We start from the raw sequence: 16,701 nt of genomic DNA, 5'->3' as shown, positions 1-16,701 counted from the left end.
GAGGGGGAGAGAGAGTGTCGAGACCCTTCCTCAGACCCTGGTTCTAAGCACACCAGCCAAGCGTGGACTGTTTGTGATGTTTAATTAGTGGAACATCAGCCTTTGTTTGAACTTGTGATGCCAAAACCCAGAGTTTGAGACACGCTATCACTCACCATTTGCAACGAGAGGCACAATTGTCTTGGGAGGAGGGTTAGGCTCGGTTGTGGACGGGTTTGTCATGAGCCGCTGCAACAACAGTGAGAGAACGTCCCCTTTTTCCAGAGGAATAACACAAAAAATGCTGGAGTAACTCAGCGGATCGCACCCTGGCCACTCCCTCTTCTCCCCTCGCCCGTCAGGTTAAAGATATAGACGTGTGAAAACGCACACCTCCAGATTCAGGGACAGTTTCTTCCCAGCTGTTATCAGGCAACTGAATCATCCTACCACAACCAGAGAGCAGTGCTGAACTACTATCTACCTCATTGGTGACCCTCGGACTATCCTTGATCGGAATTTGCTGGCTTTACCTTGCACTAAACGTTATTCCCTTATCATGTATCTATACACTGTAAATGGGTCGATTGTAATCATGTATTGTCTTTCCACTGACTGGTTAGCACGCAACAAACGCTTTTCACTGCACCTCACTACAAGTGACGATAAACTAAACTGGACTGACCATCTCAGGAAAGGGTGACGTTTTAGGTCAAGACCCTTCTCCAGACTGAGTCAGGGGAAAGGGGATCGAGAGATATGGGTGGGACTTCTCCTCAGTACTCTCAGTACTATATCTCTCCTCAGTACTCTCAGTACTATATCTCTCATTCCCTTTCACTGGACCCTCAGTTTGACGAAGGGTCTCGACCCGAAACGTCACCCATTCCTTCTCTCCAGAGATGCTGCCTGTCCCGCTGAGTTACTCCAGCTTTTTGTGTCTTTAATCGGGGCATGTTTTGTACACAGAGGGTGGTGGGTGCCTGGAACATCTGCCAGGGGTGGTGGTCAAGGTAGATAAGATAGTGGTCTTTAAGAGGCTTTTAGATAGGCACATGGATATAGACAATAGACAATAGGTGCAGGAGTAGGCCATACAGCCCTTCGAGCTAGCACCGCCATTCAATGTGATCATGGCTGATCATCCACAATCAGTACCCCGTTCCTGCCTTCTCCCCATATCCCCTGACTCCACTATCTTTAAGAACCCTATCTAGCTCTCTCTTGAAAGTATCCAGAGAACCGGCCTCCACCGCCCTCTGAGGCAGAGAATTCTACAGACTCGCAACTCTCTGCGTGAAAAAGTGTCTCCTCATCTCCGTTCTAAATGGCTTACCCCTTATTTTTAAACTGTGGCCCCTGGTTCCAGACTCCCCCAACATCGGGAACATGTTTCCTGCCTCTAGCGTGTCCAAACCCTTAATAATCTTATATGTTTCAATAAGATGCCCTCTCATCCTTCTAAACTCCAGAGTATACAAGCTCAGCCGCTCCATTCTCTCAGCATATGACAGTCCCGCCATCCCGGGAACCTTGTAACCTTGTGTGACAAAGAATTTTACAGATTCACCACCCTCTGACTAAAGACATTTCTCCTCTTCTCCTTCCTAAAAGAACGTCCTTTAATTCTGAGGTTATGACTTCTAGTCCTAGACTCTCCCACTAGTGGAAACATCCTCTCCACATCCACTCTATCCAAGCCTTTCACTATTCTGTACATTTCAATGAGGTCCCCCCCCCCTCATTCTTCTAAACTCCAGCGAGTACAGGCACAGTGTCATCAAACACTCATTATCGGTTAACCCACTCATTCATAGAAACAGAGAAACATAGAAAATAGGTGCGGGAGTAGGCCATTCGGCCCTTCGAGTCAGCACCACCATCCAATATGATCATAGCTGATCATCCAAAATCAGTACCCCGTTCCTGTTTTCTCCCCAAATCCCTAGATTCCATTAGCCCAAAGAACTAAATCTAACTCTCTCCTGAAGACATCCAGTGAATTGGCCTCCATTGCCCTCTATGGCAGAGAATTCCACAGATTCACAACTCTCTGGGTGAAAATGTTTTTCCTCACCTCAGTCCTAAATGGCCTTATTCTTTAAAAACAGTGACCCCTGGTTCTGGGCTCCCCCAACATCGGGAACAATTTTTTCCTGCTTTCAAAACCCCACCGTAAGATCCCCCCACAGTGCGTGAGGAATATAATTCAGACTGGAGCGTCACTCTGTGATGTACCTGCATCTTGTCCTCTGGGGGTTTAGTAAATTGCTGCTGAATCTATCGTTCCGCTTGTAGATTATCCACGAGATAACCATCCAATTCTTAACCTCACTTCCTTCCCCCAAACAAGCAACATCCAATACTGGAAAAATCGAAGGTAGACAAAAATGCTGGAGGAACTCAGCGGGTGAGGCAGCATCTATGGAGCGAAGGAATAGGTGACGTTGGGATAGTCCCTGCCTCAACTACCTCCTCTGGCAGCTCGTTCCATACACCCACCACCCTTTGTGTGGAAAAAGTTACCCATCAGGTGCCTATTAAATCTTTCCCCCCTTCACCTTGAACCTATGTCCTCTGGTCCACGATTCCCCTACTCTGGGCTAGAAACTGTGTGCATCTACCTGGTCTATTCCGCTCATGATTATTTCCCTCTAATGATTTTCTTCACCAGTTACTCCAGCATTTTTTGTCTAAATTCGGCATAAACCAGCATCTGCAGTTCCTTCCTACACCTATCAATGTCCGTTCTGTTCTGTTTTAATGAAATGTGCCATATAAGTTCTGGATTTTAGTACTCACTAAAAACTTCCTCAGAATTCAGAAGGTCATAAAGGATAGGAGTTGAATTAGGCCATTCGGCCCATCAAGTCTACGCCATTCAATCATGGCTGATCTATCTCTCCCTCCTAACCCCATTCTCCTGCCTTCTCCCCATAACCTCTGACACCCGTACTAATCAGGAATCTATCCTCACCTCAGTCCTAAATTCTTTAAAAACTGTGACCCCTGGTTCTGGACTCCCCCAACATCGGGAACAATTTCTTTCCTGCTTTCAAAATGCACCGTAATTATTTGCAAGGTAGACGAAAATGCTGGAGAAACTCAGCGGCTGAGGCCGCATCTATGTATGAAGAAGGGCCTCGACCTGAAACGTCACCCATTCCTTCTCTCCAGAGATGCTGCCTGACCCGCTGAGTTGGAGTCATAGAGTGAAGCGTCGCCTATTTGGAGTATTGTGTTCAGTTTTGGTCTCCCTGCGATAGGAAGGAGTTCAGAGAGGATTTACGAGGAAGGCCTGAGTTATAGTTTGGAGGCCTGAGTTATATTTGGTTTATGGGTGAGGCAGCCCCGAAACGTCACCTATTCCTTCGCTCCATAGATGCTGCCTCGCCCGCTGAGTTCCTCCAGCATTTTTGTCTACCTTCGATTTTTCCAGCATCTGCAGTTCCTTCTTAAACATAATTATTTGCAAACAGATTTAAAGTTCTCTCCTCATGGTATTGGATATTGCTTGCTTGGGGGAAGGAAGTGAGGTTAAGAATTGGATGGTTATCTCGTGGAAAATCTACAAGCGGAACGATAGATTCAGCAGCAATTTACTAAACCCCCAGAGAACAAGATGCAGGGACATCACAGAGTGACGCTCCAGTCTGAATTATATTCCTCACGCACTGTGGGGGGGATCTTAATGATAACATCAAATGATAAACCGGGGGGATTAGTTTATCTGCCTGAGTTTCCGAATCAAATAATGCGATAACGGGCCTGTGTGTTTAAGGGCTTCTGATGACAGGAGGCTGGTTTAATGGGTCCACCCAATGGCTCAACAGTTAATACATCCCTGGAGCCTGGTCTCAGTAATCACACGGCTGCGCGTTAACCCAAAAGTTCCCCTGGCACCAAATAGACAGTAGGTGCAGGAGGAGGCCATTCGGCCCTTCGAGCCAGCACCGCCATTCAATGTGACCATGGCTGATCATCCCCAATCAGTACCCCGTTCCTGCCTTCTCCCCATATCCCCTGACTCCACTATCTTTAATAGCCCTATCTAGCTCTCTCTTGAGAGCATCCAGAGAACCGGCCTCCACCGCCCTCTGAGGCAGAGAATTCCACAGACTCACAACTCTCCGTGAGAAAAAGTGTTTCCTCGTCTCCGTTCTAAATGGCTTACTCCTTATTCTTAAACTGTGGCCCCTGGTTCTGGACTCCCCCAACATCGGGAACATGTTTCCTGCCTCTAGTGTGTCCAAGCCCATAACAATCTTAATAGACAATAGGTGCAGGAGTAGGCCATTCAGCCCATCGAGCCAGCACTGCCATTCAATGTGATTGAATGGAATTGACTTGAATAAGTTTATTGACCAAGTATTCACATACAAGGAATTTGCCTTGGTGCTCCGCCCGCAAGTGACAACATGACATACAGTGACAGTTAGGAATGATACATAAAAACATTTGGGCTGCAGTTTAAGAATAAGGGGTAAGCCATTTAGAACGGAGACGAGGAAACACATTTTCACACACAGAGTGGTGAGTCTGTGGAATTCTCTGCCTCAGAGGGCGGTGGAGGCAGGTTCTCTGGATGCTTTCAAGAGAGAGCTAGATAGGGCTCTTAAAGATAGCGGAGCCAGGGGATATGGGGAGAAGACAGGAACAGGGTACTGATTGGGGATGATCACCCATGATCACATTGAATGGCGGTGCTGGCTCGAAGGGCCAAATGGCCTACTCCTGCACCTATTGTCTATTGTCTATTAAACATTAATAATAAAACATCATTGATTAAACATGTGATAAAACATGATCATGATAAAATCCCAGCAGAGTCATGAGGGTGGCACGGTAGAGTTGCTGCCGCACAGCGCCAGTGACCCGGGTTCGATCCCGACTACGGGTACTTGTCAGGACGGAGTTTGTACGTTCTCCACGTGACCTGCGTGGGTTTTCTCCGGGATCTCCGGTTTCATCCCACACTCCGAAGACCTGCAGGTTTGTAAGGGTTAATAGGCTTTGGTATAATTGTAAATTGTCCCAAGTGTGTGTAGGATAGTGTTAGTGTGCGGGGATCGCTGGTCGGTGCGGGCTCGGTGGGCTGAAGGGCCTGTTTCCGCGCTGTATCTCTAAACTAAACTAAACTAAACCATGCCAACAAAGATGCCCCATCTACTCTAGTCCCACCTGCCCGCATTTGGCACATTTAAGTTCATATGTCATTGGAGCAGATTTAGGCCATTCAGCCCATCGAGTCTACTACGCCATTCAATTAATTTAGTTTATTGTCACGTGTACCGTAACTATCCAGTCAGCAAGTCTATACATGATTACAATCGAGCCGTCCACAGTGTACAGGTACATGATAAGGGAATAACGTTTAGTGCAAGGTAAAGCCAGTAGACTCTGATCAAAGATATTTCTGGACCGCAGAAGCCAATTAACCTGCAAACCTGCACGTCTGAAATGTGGGAGGAAACCGGAGCACCCGGAGAAAACCCACGCAGTCAAAGAGTGAAAGTACAGACTAAGCACAGTCTGGGAAAGGGTCCCGACCCGAAATTTCACATCCTTTTTCTCCAGAGGTGCTGCCTAGACTCGCTGAGTTACTCCAGCACTTTGTGTCTATCTCTGTACAGACAGGTACCCGTAGTCAGGATTGAGCCCGGGGCTCTGACACTGTGAGGCAGCAACTCTACCGCTGCCCCACCGTGCCGCCCAAGGTGAGATGGGGGGAGGATCGACTCTTTCTGCAGGATGAGTATCTTGGGCGCATGTACACTCTTTCTTCCACAAAGAACAACAGTTGCTCAGTCGGCAGTGAGCGTGGCTGACGTGATGTTAGGCGAGTTTAGTTTAGTTTAGTTTAGAGATACAGCGCAGAGACAGGCCCAGCGTCTGCGCCAACAAGCGATCCCCGCTCATTAACACTATCCTACACCCACTAGGGACAATTTTACATTTTTACACCAAGCCAATTAACCTACAAACCTGCACGTCTTTGGAGTGTGGGAGGAAACTGAAGAGAAAACCAAAGAAGCAACAGAAGATAACTAAAAAGGCAATACGGGGAGAAAAGATGAGGTACGAAGGTAAGCTAGCCAAGAGTATAAAGGAGGATAGTGAAAGCTTTTTTAGGTATTTGAATACCAGTTGAGGCCAAAGTTGGACCCTTAAAGACTGAAAAGGGTGAATTTATTATGGGGAACAAGGATGGTCTGCATTCCAAGGTACTTAAGGAAGTGGCTCTAGAAATCGTGGATGCATTGGTGATAATTTTCCAATGTTCTATAGATTCAGGATCAGTTCCTGTGGATTGGAGGGTAGCTAATGTTATCCCACTTTTTAAGAAGGGTGGCTGAGAGAAAACAGGGAATTATAGACCAGTTAGCCTGACATCGGTGGTGGGGATGGAGTCAATTATACAAGATGAAATAGCAGCACATTTGGATAGCAGTAACAGGATCGGTCCGAGTCAGCATGGATTTACGATGGGGAAATCATGCTTGACTAATCTTCTGGAATTTTTTGAGGATGTAACTGGGGAAATGGACGTTGGGAGAGCCAGTGGATGTAGTGGACTTTCAGAAAGCATTCGATAAGGTCCCACATAGGAGATTAGTGGGCAAAATTAGAGCACATGGTATTGGGGGTAGAGTGCTGACATGGATAGAAAATTGGTTGGCAGACAGGAAACAAAGAGTAGGGATTAACGGGTCCCTTTCAGAATGGCAGGCAGTGACTAGTGGGGTACCGCAAAGCTCGGTGCTGGGACCGCAGCTATTTACAATATATATTAATGATTTGGATGAAGGGATTAAAAGTAACATTCGCAAATTTGCAGATGACACAAAGCTGGGTGGCAGTGTGAACTGTGAGGAGGATGCTATGAGGATGCAGGGTGACATGGACAGGTTGGGTGAGTGGGCCGATGCATGGCAGATGCAGTTTAATGTGGATAAATGTGAGGTTATCCACTTTGGTGGCAAAAACAGGAAGGCAGATTATTATCTAAATAGTGTCAAGTTGGGAAAATGGGAAGTACAACGGGATCTGGGGGTCCTTGTTCATCAGTCACTGAAAGTAAGCAGGCAGTGAAGAAAGCGAGTGGTATGTTGGCCTTCATAACAAGTTGAGTATAGGATCAAAGAGGTCCTCCTGCAGTTGTACAGGGCCCTAGTGAGACCACACCTGGAGTTTTGTGTGCAGTTTTGGTCTCCAAACTTGAGGAAGGACATTCTTGCTATTGAGGGAGCGCAGCGTAGGTTCATGAGGTAAATTCCTGGGAAGGCGGGACTGTCATATGTTGATAGAATGGAGCGGCTGGTCTTGTATACTCTGGAATTTAGAAGGATGAGAAATCTTATTGAAACATATAAGATTATTAAGGGTTTGGACACGCTAGAGGCAGGAAACATGTTCCCGATGTTGGGGGAGTCCAGAACCAGGGGCCACAGTTTAAGAATAAGTGGTAGGCCATTTAGAACGGAGATGAGGAAAAACCTTTTCATACAGAGAGTTGTGAGTCTGTAGAATTCTCTGCCTCAGTGGGCGGTGGAGGCTGGTTCCCTGGATGCTTTCAAGAGAGAGTTAGATAGAGCTCTTAGGGATAGCAGAGTTAAGGGATATGGAGAGAAGGCAGGAACGGGGTACTGATTATGGATGATCAGCCATGATCACATTGAATGGCGGTGCTGGCTCGAAGGGCCGAATGGCCTACACCTGCACCTATTGTCTATTGTCTATCTCGGAGAAAACCCACGCAGGTCACGGGGAGAACACACAAACTCCATACAGACAGCACCCGTGGTCAGGATCGAACCCGGGTCTCTGGAGCTGTAAGGCGGTACTTGTCCTGCTGCGCCACCGTGCCGCCCGAGAGACATAGAAAGATCAGGTGAAAGGAGATAGGAGCAAGGCAGCCATGAAATGACAGAACAGCCTCAAAGGGCCGAATGGCCTCACCCGTGCCCATCCCCCTTCATGCTTATCCTGATGAATATTATTTCATTTTGTTTATGTTGTGTGCTTGGGATTTTTGTTAAGACATCAGCAAGCCATTGTATTCTTTGTTGCCAATGCCCACAGCTCCCTGCAGTCTGACTAATGTTGTCGACCTTTCGTAAGACGCCCACACTGCAGTTAATGTCAATGCTGCCGGCAGTAAGATCGCACCAAGCCCCAGTTTGCTGAGTTGATCAGTAGGGAGCGTGATGATGTGATGTCAGGCTAACTGGTCTATATACCGGCTGACAATTCCCTGCACTTATCCAACAGGTGATGGGTGAATCGAGGACCAGAGGACACAGGTTTAAGATGCAGGGGAAAGGATTTCAATGGGCAGGAAATGTTGGGGGAGTCCAGGCCCAGGGGCCACAGTTCAAGAATAAGGGGTAAGCCATTTAGAACGGAGATGAGGAAACACTTTTTCACCCAGAGAGTTGTGAGTCTGTGGAATTCTCTGCCTCAGAGGGCAGTGGAGGCCGGTTCCCTGGATGCTTTCAAGAGAGAGTTAGATAGAGCTCTTAAAGATAACGGAGTCAAGGGATATGGGGAGAAGGCAGGAATGGGGTGCTGATTGTGGATGATCAGCCATGATCACATTGAATGGCGGTGCTGGCTCGAAGGGCCGAATGGCCTACTCCTGCACCTATTGTCTATTGTCTATGACTCTATAATGCTGCATCTTCATAAACTGCAGAAAACGGACAGGTGACGTTTCGGGTTAGGACCCTTCAGTCTCAGGAAGGCTCCCAACCCTAAACCTCACCTGTCCACGTTCTCCAGAGATGCTGCCCGACCCGCTGGGTTACTCCAGCACTGTGTGTCTGTCTTTGGTATAAACCAGCATCTGCAGCACATTTTTATTACATCTTGTCTGCTCCACTGCATTACCTCCTCAAGATATGCCTACTGTGAAAAAGTTCAGTCTGAATAAGGGTTCCAACCCGAAACGTCACCTGTCCACGTTCTCCAGAGATGCTGTCAGACCCGTTGAGTTACTCCAGCACATTGTGTCTGCCTTTGGTATAAACCAGCATCTGCAGTTCATTTTTATTACATTATTACCCTTATAAGCTGCTCACTTTGTGATTAAAACAGCGAACATTGAACACTACAGCAAGGAAACAGTCCCACAATGCCCGTTCCGAACCTGATACTAAGATAAACTGATCTCCTGTGCCTGCACGTGATCCATATCCCTCCATTCCCAGCATCTCCAAGTGCCTATCTAAATGCCTCTTCATCACCACTATGATGTCTGCCTCCATATTTATTCCCTAAACCTCCCTCTTTCTCCCCACCCACCCCTCTTCTCCCTTTTCTCACCTTCCCAGGTTTAGTAACGATTCCTTTGAGAACAACGTTTGTGTGAAAACGGTTCCGTTTCGTTCAGTTTGGAGATGCAGCATGGAAACAGGCCCTTCGGCCCGCCCAGTCCACTCCAACCACTGGTCACCCGTACACTAGTGCCATGCTATCCCACTCTCGCATCCTAAAGACGAAGGGCAATTCACAGAAGCCAATTAACATTCAAAGCTCTACGCCTTTGGGATGTGGGAGGAAACAGAGCACCCAGAGAAATCCCTCGCAGGTCACAGGGAGAACGTGCGAACTCCGCACAGACAGCACCCGTAGTCTGGATCAAGCCTGGGTCTCTGGCGCTGTGAGGCAGCAACTCTACCACTGCGCCACCGTGCCACCCTGGTACTTTGAAAGACGATAGATAGCTTGATCTGCTATGTTTACACCCCAGCGGTATGAACATTGACTTGTCCAATTTCAGGTGGTCCTTGCTTTCTCCCTCTTTCCCCTCCCCTTCCCAGCTCTCCCACAGCCGACTGTCTCAGCCTCTTCCTTTCTTCTTCCCACCCCCCCCCCCCATCCCCACATCAGTCTGAAGAAGGGTCTCGACCCGAAACGTCACCTATTCCTTCACTCCATAGATGCTGCCTCACCCGCTGAGTTTCTCCAGCATTTTTGTCTACCTTGCTATATCTGCTTGGTCGGTACTGTACATAGAATGTAGGACAGTATAGCACAGAAACAGGCCTTTCGGCCCACAATGTCTGTGCCGAACATGATGCCAAGACAAAATAGTATCTGCCTGATAGATCCATATACCTCCATTCCCTGCATATCCATGCGTCTATCCAAAGGTCTCTTAAACACCAGTATATTATCTGCCTCCACCACCACCCCTGGCAGTGCATTCCAGGCCCCCACTGCCATCTGTGTAAAAAAACTTGCCCCGCACATCTCCTTCAAACTTTGTCCCTCTCACCTTGAAGGGAGTGCAGCGTAGGTTCACCAGGTTAATTCCCGGGATGGCGGGACTGTCATATGCTGAGAGAATGGAGCGGCTGGTCTTGCATACTCTGGAATTTAGAAGGATGAGAAATCTTATTGAAACATATAAGATTATTAAGGGTTTGGACACGCTATAGGCAGGAAACATGTTCCCGATGTTGGGGGAGTCCAGAACCAGGGGCCACAGTTTAAGAATAAGTGGTAGACCATTTAGAACGGAGATGAGGAAACACTTTTCCACACAGAGAGTTGTGAATCTGTGGAATTCTCTGCCTCAGAGGGTGGTGGAGGCCAATTCTCTGGATGCTTTCAAGAGAGAGTTAGACAGAGCTCTTAAAGATAGCGGAGTCAGGGGATATGGGGAGAAGGCAGGAACGGGGTACTGACTGTGGATGAACAGCCATGATCGCATTGAATGCCGGTGCTGGCTCGAAGGGCCGAATGGCCTACTCCTGCACTTATTGTCTATTGTCTATGCCCTTTCATTTGGTCGGTATAGACCAGTTGGGCTGAAGGGCTTGTTTCCGTTCTATGACTCTATGACTATGAGCTGCACAGATAATAATAGTGTGCTGCGGGCTCCTGTAGTTTGTTGGTGCATTTGGCTAATTACCAGTTTAGTTTAGTTTAGTTTATTGTCACATGACAATTTGGAATGGTGAAAGCCTTTTGTTGCGTGCTAACCAGTTAGCAGAAAGACTACATGATTACAATCGAGCCAGTCACAGTGTGCAGATACATGATAAGGGAATAACGTTTAGTGCGAGATAAAGTCCCGTGAAGTCAGATCAAAGATAGTCTAAAAGGGCCTGTCCCACTTACGCGAATTTTCCGACGACCAAAACCAGGCATCACGTGTCGACATGTCGCGGTGTGATGCCTGTTTTTGGTCGTGAATAGTCGCCCAAAGAGTCGTACCTTTTTCTGGTCGCCGCTGGATTTTCGGCCACCTACTGCGACTGTGACGGGTGCGAGCAGTCGCTGAAAAAAATCGCGTAAGTGGGAAAGGGTCACCAATGAGGTAGATAGTAGTTCAGGACTGCTCTCTGGTTGTGGTAGGATGGTTCGGTTGCCTGATAACAGCCGGGAAGAAACTGTCCCTGAATCTGGAGGTGTGCGTTTTCCCCACTTCTATACCTTTCGCCTGATGGCAGAGGGGAGAAGAGGGAGTGGCCAGGGTGCGACTGGTCCTTGATTATGCTGCTAGCCTTGCCGAGGCAGCGTGAGGTATAAATGGAGTCAATGGAAGGGAGGTTGGTTTGCGTGATGGGTCCGGGCTGCGCCCACAATTCCCTGCAATTTCATGCAGTCTTGGATGGAGCTGTTCCCAAACCATTTCTGTGATCCATCCCGATAGAATGCTTTTTTTGCTGGGGACATTCCGACCCTCCTAAGCCGCCTATGGAGGCAGATGCTGAAAGCCAGTAATGTGCCCCAGCAAAATCCTCACAGATCGAGCAGCAACTGTGGCGAGTGTAAGTGATACAGGGTTGATTCCTGAGCTGCTGCCGAGCTTGCTGAGTGCTTACAGCGTTTCCTGTTCTCAGTAGCTTTACTGACGCAAGCTAAGAGATAATCCCATTGCAGAGATAGATGTGGAGGAGGAAGTGAAGAAACAAGGAACTGACACAGCAAAGTGCTGCTAGACAAAAATGCTGGAGAAACTCAGCGGGTGAGGCAGCATCTAAGGAATAGGTGACGTTTTGGGTCGAGACCCGAGTCACCTATTCCTTCGCTCCATTGATGTTGCCTCACCCGCTGAGTTTCTCCAGCATTTTTGTCTACCTTCGATTTTTCCAGCATCTGCAGTTCCTTCTGAAACAGCAAAGTGCTGGAGTAAATCAGCGGGTCAGGCAGCATCTGTGGAGAACATGGATAGGAGCCTTCTTCAGACTGAGAGTTGGGGAGAGTGGGGCTGAGCTGAGCTGATAGTTAGCGCAGTGAGGAAAGAGCTCGCAGTGACCAGGCTGTTCAGAGGGTAAGCAGCAGCTTAATCATCGTGAACACAGACAATAGACAATAGGTGCAGGAGTAGGCCATTCGGCCCTTCGAGCCAGCACCGCCATTCAAGGTGATCATGGCTGATCATCCCCAATCAGTACCCCATTCCTGCCTTCTCCCCATATCCCCTGACTCCGTTATCTTTAAGAGCCGTATCTAGCTCTCTCTTGAAAGTATCCAGAGAACCTACCTCCACCGCCCTCTGAGGCAGAGAACTCCACAGACTCACAACTCTCTGTGAGAAAACGTGTTTCCTCGTCTCCGTTCTAAATGGCTTACCCCTTATTCTTAAACTGTGGCCCCTGGTTCTGGACTCCCCCAACATTGGGAACCTGTTTCCTGCCTCTTGCGTGGCCAAACCCTTAACAATCTTATATGTCTCAATGAGATCCCCTCCCATCCTTCTAAACTCCAGAGTATACAAGCCCAGCCGCTCCATTCTCTCAGCGTGTGACAGTCCCGCCATCCCGGGAATTAACCTGGTGAACCTACGCTGCACTCCCTCAATTAGTGGGGGGGGGGGGGGGGGAGTGTAGAGAGCCGTGCCCTTGGACGCGCACATTCACCATGGCAACCGTGCCAATTTGCTGCTGAAAACAAGGTCTAATCGCTGCACAGCGATCTCGTCAATAGGACGGAGCTTCAGCTCACTGAGCTCAATAACTTATCTGCAGGCTTCCTCCGATCTAATCTGCCACTGATAAAATGTTGCCTGAAGCCATTCCGGTGCAGACTAAGTACTGCTGGCTGAGGTTCGCTGCCAGGGTGGTGGAGGCCCGTCAGGCCACTCCTCAGCTTCCGTCCTTCCAGTCAGAATCAACCTAAGTCTATCCAGTGACCCAGCGGGTAGTGCTGCTGCCTCACAGCGCCAGAGATCATAAGGTCTTGAGTGATAGGAGCAGACTTCGGACATCCGGCCCAACAAGTCTACACCGCCATTCAATCATGGCTGATCTATCTCTCCCTCCAAACCCCATTCTCCTGCCTTCTCCCCGTAACTGCTGACACCCGTGCTAATCATTTGTTTAAGAAACAACTGCAGATGCTGGGAAAATCGAAGGGAGACAAAAATGCTGGAGAAACTCAGCGGGGCAGCAGTTATGGAGCAAAGGAAATAGATGACGTTTTGTGTCGAGACTGATCAGTCTGAAGAAGGGTCTCGACCCGAAACATCACCTATTCCATCGCTCCATAGATGCTGCCTCGCCCACTGAGTCTCTCCAGCATTTTTGTCCACACCCGTAATAATCAGATCTGGGTAGGAAGGAACTGCAGATGCTGGTTTAAACCGAAGGTAGACACACAATGCTGGAGTAACTCAGCGGGACACTGGGTTCGATCACTGTCTGTGTGTGGAGTTTGCACGTTTCTCGCTGACTGGTTAGCACGCGACAAAAGCTTTTCGCTGCACCTCAGTACACGTGACAATAGACTAAGCTAAAACACGTGGGTCTCCTCCGGGTGCTCCGGTTTCCCAAAGACATCCCAAAGACTTGCGGGTTTGTAGGTGAATTTGCTTCTAGTGTGAAAAAGTGGGATAACACAGAACTTGTGGCAATGGGTGATCGATGGCTGGTCATAGACATAGAATCATAGAGTGATACAGTGTGGAAACTGGCCCTTTGGCCCAACTTGCCCACACCAGCCAACATGTCCCAGCTATACTAGTCCCACTTGACGTGTGAAGGGGAAAAGATTGAATAGGAATCTGATGGGTAACTTTTTCACACAAAGGGTGGTGGGTGTATGGAACAAGCTGCCAGAGGAGGTAGTTGAGGCAGGGACTATCCCAACGTTTAAGAAACAATTAGACAGGTACATGAATTGGACGGGTTTGGTGGGATATGGGCCAAGCGTGGGCAGGTGGGACTAGGGTAGCTGTGACATGTTGGCCGGTGTGGGCGAGTTGGGCCGAAGGGCCAGTCCCCACACTGTATGACTCTACGACTCCTGGTATCTCTGTGCTTCCATCTCCCGCAGGTTTCGGGATGACCACTCCGGCCACGGCGAGCGGCAAGATCTTCCTCATCTTCTACGGGCTGCTGGGCTGTGCCGCCACCATCCTCTTCTTCAACCTCTTCCTGGAGCGCCTGATCACGGTGCTGGCCTTCGCCCTGAAGACCTGCCACGAGCGGAGGCTGAGGAGGAGCGGCGTCAGGCCGCAGCTGGACCTGCGGGAGGACGGTGGCGGGAGCGGCGGCCTCCCCGCGGCCGACAGCCTGAGCGGCTGGAAGCCCTCCGTCTACTGCGTGATGCTGATCCTGGGCCTGGCCGCCCTCACCATCTCCTGCTGCGCCTCGGCCATGTACACCCCAGTGGAGGGCTGGACCTACATGGACTCCATCTACTTCTGCTTCGTGGCCTTCAGCACCATCGGCTTCGGGGACCTGGTGAGCAGCCAGAACCTGCGCTACGACCACCAGGAGGCCTACCGCCTGGCCAACTTCCTCTTCATCCTGATGGGGGTCTGCTGCACCTACTCCCTCTTCAACGTCATCTCCATCGTCATCAAGCAGTTCCTCAACTGCACCCTGCGGCGGTTGGCGAGCCGCTGCCGCCGGCGCCCGGGGAGGAGGCCCCTGCGGCCAGCGGGCAACGCGGTGGCGCCGGGCCGGCCCAAGATCTCGGCGGACGCCGACCCCTTCAACGAGTGCGACGGGCGGCGGCAGTCGGGGGAGATGATCTCCATCAGGGACTTCATGGCCGCCAACAAGGTCTCCCTGGCCATCATGCAGAAGCAGCTGATGGAGACGGCCGGAGGGCACCCCAGGGCCGGCGGCACAGCGGCGGCGGCGGCGGCGGCGTCCCGAGCCAACGGCTTCAGTGAAGGAGTGGGGGCGCTAGCCATCATGAACAACAGGCTGGTGGAGACCAGCGTGGACAGATGACCCATCCTCGCCCCCCTGGCCTGCTCCCTTCAATGAAATCATTTAGTTTAGAGACACCGCGTAGAAACAGGCCCTTCGGCCCACCGATCACTGATCCCCGCACACTACACCCACTAGCAACAATTTACCAAGCCAATTAACCTACAAACCTGTACTTCTCAAGAGAGAGCTAGATAGGGCTCTTAAAAATATCAGGGGATATGGGGAGAAGGCAGGAACGGGGTACTGATTGGGGATGATCAGCCATGATCACATTGAATGGCGGTGCTGGCTCGAAGGGCCGATTGGCCTACTCCTGCACTTATTGTCTATTGTCTACTGACTTTCGAGTATGGGAGGAAACCAAAGATCTCAGAGAAAAGGATGTTGTTTTAGGAAGGAGATGAGGAGAAATGTCTTTAGTCAGAGGGTGGTGAATCTGTAGAATTCTTTGCCACAGAAAGCTGCGGAAGCCAAGTTAGTGGATATTTTTAAGGCAGAGATTGATAGATTCCTGACTAGTACAGGTGTAGAGGTTATGGGGAGAAGGCAGGAGAATGGGGTTTGGGAGGGAGAGATAGATCAGCCATAATTGAATGGTGGAGTTTACTTGATGGGCCGAATGGCCTAATTCTACTCCTATTCCTTATCACCTTAAACCCCGCGCAGGTCACGGGGAGAACGTACAAACTCGGTACGGATAGCACCCGTAGTCAGGATTGAACCCAGGTCTCTGGCGCTGTGAGGCAGCAACTCTAACGCTGCGCCACCGTGCCATCCGGTAAACACATTAAATATTGTCGGATTATTATCCACCGTCAACGTTAATATTTTACCCCCCCACCCCCCCCTGTGACCAAAGGGGAGGGAGGGATGAGAGGTTAAAGGGCAGGCTATTTGTTCAGTCACCTTCACATTTAAAATCATGAGGGGAATAGATCGGTCTGCATGATGGCGCAGCGGTAGAGTCTCCCCGTGACCTGGGTTCTCTCCGGGTGCTCCAGTTTCCTCCCACACTCCAAAGACGTGCTGGGTTTGTAAGTTAATTGGCTTCTGTAAATTGTCCCCAGTGTGTGTAGGATAGTGCTCATGCACGGGGTGATCGCTTGTCGGCGCGGGCTCGCGGTGGGCCAAAGGAGAGAAAGCAGGAAAGGAGAATGATTGGGGATGATCAGCCATGATCACATTGAATGGCGGTGCTGGCTCGAAGGGCCGAAGGGCCTACTCCTGCACCTATTGTCTATTGTCTATTGTCTTTGGAGTGTGGGAGGAAACTGAAGATCGCGGAGAAAACCCACGCAGGAGAGGGGGAGAACGTACAAACTCCGTACAGACAGTGCCCGTGGTCGGGATTGAACCCGGGACTCCGGCACTGCCAGCTCTGTAAGGCAGCAACTCTACCGCTGCGCAACTGTGATCCCACACGTGCGCTGTCCAACAAACCTACGCCTGAACCAACTCCCATCCCACGCCAAACTTTGATGTTGGCGTTGGGCTGATAGATCCATCTTTCTCCTCAAAGGGTTGCAATCCCTTTGAGCGGAAGAAG

The 16,701-nt window shown here is 49.7% G+C and overlaps 1 protein-coding gene across 1 annotated transcript in view; it reads left to right on the top strand.

Annotated features, from left to right (window-relative positions):
* Window positions 1-15,239, top strand: part of kcnk13 (potassium two pore domain channel subfamily K member 13) — a 16,933-nt gene extending 1,694 nt beyond the window's left edge. Inside the window, exon 2 of the mRNA XM_033027813.1 lies at window positions 14,266-15,239. Coding sequence (XP_032883704.1) covers window positions 14,266-15,173 — 908 coding nt within the window. The 3' untranslated portion in view covers window positions 15,174-15,239. The remainder of the gene's footprint in view (window positions 1-14,265) is intronic.
* The last annotated feature ends 1,462 nt before the right edge of the window (window positions 15,240-16,701 follow it).

Source organism: Amblyraja radiata, chromosome 9 (genome assembly GCF_010909765.2).
Source record: "Amblyraja radiata isolate CabotCenter1 chromosome 9, sAmbRad1.1.pri, whole genome shotgun sequence".
In the NCBI taxonomy this organism is placed as follows: Eukaryota; Metazoa; Chordata; class Chondrichthyes; order Rajiformes; family Rajidae; genus Amblyraja; species Amblyraja radiata.
Note: the sequence above shows the minus strand (reverse complement) of the source record. Positions and strands in the feature narration are given on the sequence as shown.